The 5,781-nt window shown below is 37.3% G+C and overlaps 1 protein-coding gene across 1 annotated transcript; it reads left to right on the top strand.

The window, feature by feature from the left end:
* Positions 1 to 2,707: 2,707 nt before the first annotated feature.
* Positions 2,708 to 3,652, top strand: LOC101644589 (olfactory receptor 8K5-like). The gene has a single exon (XM_004708527.2). The coding sequence runs from the start codon at positions 2,711 to 2,713 to the stop codon at positions 3,650 to 3,652; it is 942 nt and encodes a 313-aa protein (XP_004708584.1). The 5' UTR covers positions 2,708 to 2,710.
* Positions 3,653 to 5,781: the final 2,129 nt, after the last annotated feature.

Genomic DNA, 5,781 nt, shown 5'->3' with positions numbered 1-5,781 from the left:
GATTATTGTAGCTTAAAATGAGAAATTAGACTTGAATGGTTAAAACCTTGTCCTTTGATATCCCTTTGATACACTTTAGCTTAGTCTGATTTTTAATGTTCTCTGTTATTTTCTCCCCCTTAAAATTGGGATTTACTTTCATTGTATTTTGTTATTGTGTGTAACCTTTTTGAGTCTTTGGTTTATGACTTTTAAAATTTTTTTTTGGTAGATTAAACCCAGAATGGGTGAATCTATAGGTATAAAAACTAGAATAAGGGGTTCCTAAAGGTTACAGCAAGGGATTTTGGGGGCTAGGAAGAGATGACAGAACACTGATTGTCATGACTGAACTATTGAATGGTATAATGTTTATGCTATCCTAATAAAATAGTTTTGGGGAAAAAGTCATGGAAAATTGTATTAAAAGATAGTTAATATTACCATGAACATTGTGAAGCTCCCATTTAGTATTGGAAGCAAGGGAAGAGAAAAGAAAGATCAAGCTCTGGGCTTAGCTAATCCCTGCTGTATGGCTTTATCTATCTAAACTTCTTAATGTATTTGGGCCTGACTTGTGAGAGAAGGTGGTATTGCCTCCTGTGCTGGGTTTGAGGAAAAAATTAAAAACATGTAGGTGATATCTTCTGAAAAATGCAAAGCGAAGGTGAATTTAAACTGACCTCATGTTGGACCAGGATCTTTGTGAAACAATTGAGATAAATGTAATAAATTTAATTCAAGAAGAAAAAGTAAATACAGTAAAAAACCCAAAGTCCTACATGATTTCTAAAACCAGATTATAAGTGTTCTAAAGAAAACTGATGGTACAATAGAGACAAAATAATGTCTTTATCTATGTAAAAAGACATACAGCTACTCCTGTTATCAGTTATGGACAATCCCTAAATTATAGCCTTAATTTATGGTTCATCCATTCCTAACCATAATAGTATCTTTAAGCATGTATAGGTCAGTTAGAAGAGGCACCGACAGTGCTTCTTTAGCTTGACTTTTGTATAAAGGAGTGTGTGAGAGTGAGGTAAGCATTGGATTACTAATCAGAAAGTTCAGCAGTTAACTCACACTGGTTGCTCCCCAGGAAAACGAGGAGGTGGGACATCTGTTTCTTAAACAATTTGTAGCCTGGGAAACCCAAGGGCATAATTCTACTGCAGTGTCAGTAAGAGTTGGACTTGATTCCGTGGCAGTGGGTTTGAGTTTTGATGAAAGAAAGGGGTCAGAGTCTTTTCAGTGATTTAATAGCTGTGCATTCAGCAACTAAAGATGGTTGTTATGAATTCAGTCAGAGTAGGAGCTGGTTCAAGGGACACTGGTTCCTCCATTAGGTTTTGGACTGCTAACTGAAAGTGTGCCAGTTCAAATCCATTAGCCATTCCATGAGAGAAAGATAAGACAGTCTGCTTCTGTAAAGATTTACTGCTGCAGAAACCCTATGGAACAGCGCTATCCTGCCCTGTATGGTCACTGGAATAAAAACTGACTTGACAACAGTGACATCTTGATTTAGGGCTTGTTTCAAAACAGACCTTCCAACTTGTTTTTCCCAATTTTGTCATGTCCTCACTCAAAAACAAAAAACAAAAAGACCCAACTCGCTTACTTTGAACCAATTCTGACTCATAGTGACTATACAGGACAGGCAGAAATGCCTCGGTGAGTTTCTGAGATTGAAGAGGCTCATGGTTTTGAGTCGCTGACCTTGTGGCTAGCAGTCCAATGTATAACCACTTTGCCAAGCTCAAATATAGCAGTGCCCTTCTCTAAGTCTCTGGTTGATCCCATTCTTTGAATGTGTGTAGCTCTCTGAAATCCTGGCAATAATCCAGTCTTATTTATCAGCTCTCTAAGGGCTCACTCAACTCGTTCTGGGTTTCCATTCTAGGACTCAGACTTGTCATAGTTTTCCCATCTGGTTACTGAGATTAATCTTCCATATTGGAAAAAAAAAGTGGGGAGGGGGCAGGAGGAGGGAGTATCTCTTCCTTTTAGCTTTGTTGATCATGAAAGAAGCAGTTGAAATCAGTCCACGTCCTACTTAAAAGGCAAAAAAGAATTTTCTGTAAATCAGACTTTGTAACTGGGGACTGACCGCAATTCCTTATTTGGAATTTCTTATTTATGATAATAGTAAACATCTACTCTCCCATGAATTATACCTGAAAGTAACAAATACCAGGCCAGAATAGCACTACTTGTGGCGTTTGTGACTTTGTGTCCTCTTGTCTCTGAGGCTACATTATCCATGTTCTGGCAGTCATCTAGTGATTTGATTTGGAAATTATATAATGATGCAGTTTGGTAGTTATGTAATGATGGAGTTTTGCCATCATGGAATGAAGTGCTCCTCTTCTATTTTGTAATTTCATGTGGCCATTCTTCATTTTTGTCCAGCTCCATTTTTTTTCAAAATGAACTCTTCTTTGAAACCTAACTACATTGATAGGTGTGGACTGGGTGTATTTCATATGATATTCTCAAAATTGCTGAATTGATGTCATATTGGGGTATAGTGAGAGTCATATCCACCTTCCAGTTTGGAGTAGTAAAATCTTTACAGCTCTATTTTAGCTTCAAATAAGATGTGAGGATTATTTTTTCATTGTCTACTATAAATGAAAAGTCTCCCATTGGTCTACAAGTAGTATAATTTGTTTAGTTATTGCCACTTGCAACCTAATATCAACCCTTCCTTTTCTTCCTAGATTAAATGGGTCAACAGAATCTATCCATACTGACAGAATTCATTTTAATGAGAGTCACAAAGCGACATGAGCTGCAGCTCCCCCTTTTTGGCCTCTTTCTCATCATCTACATGATTACACTGATGGGCAATCTGGGCATGATCATCTTGACCAAGGTGGACTCCCGCCTACACACACCTATGTATTTCTTTATCAGAAACTTGGCCTTGATTGATCTTGGTAATGCTACTGTTATTTATCCCAAGATGTTAGTAAGTTTAGCTTCCAATCAATATACCATTTCCTATTATGCATGTGCAGTGCAGATGGCTTTCTTCCTTTTGTATATTATTTGTGTACTCTACATCCTGGCCGCCATGGCTTATGACCGTTTTGTGGCCATCTGTAACCCTCTGCTCTACAATGTCATCATGTCTCAGAGACTTTGCCATGTGCTCGTAGGCATTCCATACCTCGTCAGTACCTTTCAGTCTCTGTTGCTCACTAGTAAGATTTTCACCTCAACCTTCTGTGGCACTAATGTGGTCGGTCATTTCTACTGTGATGATGTTCCATTTATACCTTTGCTTTGCTCAAATGCTCGAGAAATTGAACTCCTGATCATCGTGTTTTCAGGATTTAATGTGATTTCCACCCTCGTGGTAGTTCTCATGACCTACCTGCTGATTCTGATAGCCATTTTTCGAATGCATTCTGCGGAGGGAAGGAAGAAAGCTTTCTCCACGTGTGGTTCTCACCTGACAGTGGTGGTTGTCTTCTATGGGTCAGTGCTGTATATGTACCTCCAGCCTGAATCTGCTCACTCTTCTGACAATGAAAAAATAGCCTCTGTGTTTTACACTTTATTCATCCCCATGCTTAACCCATTCATATACAGCTTAAGGAACAAAGAGGTAAAGAATGCCTTCCAGAGGGTCATTAAGAATCAATGCAAACTTTGTATTTAATATGGGATTTTGTTCTAATAAACTTTGAAAACATGCAACTGTCACTTGCAAGTGTTTTAGTAGATAATTGCATTCTTTTTCATTCCAAAGAAATGACAATATGAAGTGCAGTTAGTTTCCCTTACATTTGTTTTACATTTACATGAACAATCACATTTGAAAATTTTAAATTAAATGCCATTTCCTTCCCAATATTTGTTATTGGGGGAATCAATTGTAGGTGCATGAAGAAAATATTTACACATTTTCTAATTTACTTTTTCAAAAAACTGAATAATTTCATACTAGTACAGAAGGAAGAAAAACATGTCAACAGGACAAATCAGTCTAGGAAAAGTTTTTATTTTTATTTTTTATAAACACTAAATGTTATAAGTAACCCTGGTAGCATTGCTTGGTAAGGTTTACACTCTTAACATAAAGGTCAGCAGCTCCAATCCACCAGCAGCTCTCTGAGAGAACGTTAGAGCTATCTCTTTCTGCAAAGGCTCACATGTTCCATGTAGGATCACTATGTGTCAGAATTGGTTGATAGCAGTGTGTTTGTTCTCCTTGTTTTCACAAACCATTCCAAAACATTGTGTTGCTACCATTCATTAGTATAACCCAAACCAAACTCACTGTCAATGAATTGCTCATGCCTCAGTGTCACTCAGTATTGGATTTTGGAGGCTGTACATCTATACCAGAGCAGATAATCTGTCTTTCTCTCCTAGAATAGCTGCTTTGAAGTACTGATTTTTCTGTTTGTCCTCCAAAGCTGACCTCACAGCGCCACCATATTCATTAGCAGAGGTTATTTAAAATTGTGGAGAGCTAAACTCTACTACATCAATAATGTCTCTGTATTAAATGAATATGCTACATTTAAGATAATAGACTAAAGGACATTCTTGTCATTATTTTATATTTCTTTTTGGTACTTGCCATTGTGTTTCTTCTGAGTCATGGCAACCTAATGCATAACAGAAGAACACATTTCCCTGTCCTTTGCCAATTTCAAGAGGAACCCTCGTAGTGCAGAGGGTTACGAGTTGACTTTGAATGCAAGGTTGTTGGTTCAATTAGACCAGCTGCTTCCTTGGAGAAAGGTGAGATTTTTCTAATGGCTAATATTTCAATAGACCACAATGTAGCCAATCCAGATATTTCTGGGTTGGTTTGAACTGAAAACCCATTTGTTAGGAATTTGAAAAAACTAGTGTAGAGAATATGACTGAATTCTTCCGCCTTCACGAGGGTGAAGAAAATCAACTCCATATAGGGTTGCTATGAGATGGAATCAACTCAATGGCAGTGAGTATTCATCTATCTATTCTCTATCTATCTATCTATCTATCTATCATCTATCTATCTATCTATCTATCTATCATCTATCATCTGTCTATCAGTATTAGATTGTATTGTCTAACATTCAACAATGGAAAATCCTCACATTGGAGCAATTATCATGGTAACACATTACACTACAACAATTCATAATTATTTACCACACTAAAGGAAAAGGTAGCACAAGTAACTCAAAATATTGCTACAAAATCCCACAAAAATTTCTGAAACAAATATATCAAAATGCAAAACTATTTGTTTCTACATATTTTCCATCTAGAGCTATACCCATCTGCAAATGTTTCTGTCTAATCCTTCCCCAAAGGAACCCTGATGGCATAATGTTTATACATTGGGCTGCTATGTGTATGGGTGGTGGTTCATAAGACTGAGTTTACAACGCCCTTAACAGTTACTATCTCAGAAACCCACAGGGGGCACTATGAGTCAGCATTGACTCAATGGCAGAGATGTTTGTATGAGTTTAACTCTTCCTCAAAGAATGCTGTGCTCTTCAATTTCATACCACTTCACAACAATAGGTTTTGGCACCCTCAAGAACTCAAGTCATGATCCTTTTAAGTCTTTGGTGAATTCTGAAGTTGTAAGATTAGGGCATTATGGTGGGTATGGTAAAATTTCCCAGTGTAATTCTTGCTTTCCTAGAACAATGAGCAGGTGATGGAAATTTTTTATTGGTGCAACTTTCCTGGGCTTTTTTTCCCTCACCCTGAAAGTTTTAAATTGCCTTAAAACTTCATAATAAGCTCCTCTGACGGAACTCTGTCATTTGAGAAACT

The sequence above is a fragment of the Echinops telfairi genome, unplaced genomic scaffold (assembly GCF_000313985.2).
Source record: "Echinops telfairi isolate 266 unplaced genomic scaffold, ASM31398v2 ScPeMD7_60;HRSCAF=208, whole genome shotgun sequence".
In the NCBI taxonomy this organism is placed as follows: domain Eukaryota; kingdom Metazoa; phylum Chordata; class Mammalia; order Afrosoricida; family Tenrecidae; genus Echinops; species Echinops telfairi.
This window is presented reverse-complemented; position numbering and strand designations above follow the sequence as displayed.

Excerpts from the sequence above, each read along its gene's own strand:
- LOC101644589 (XM_004708527.2), top strand. The coding sequence starts at position 2,711 with ATGGGTCAACAGAATCTATCCATACTGACAGAATTCATTTTAATGAGA.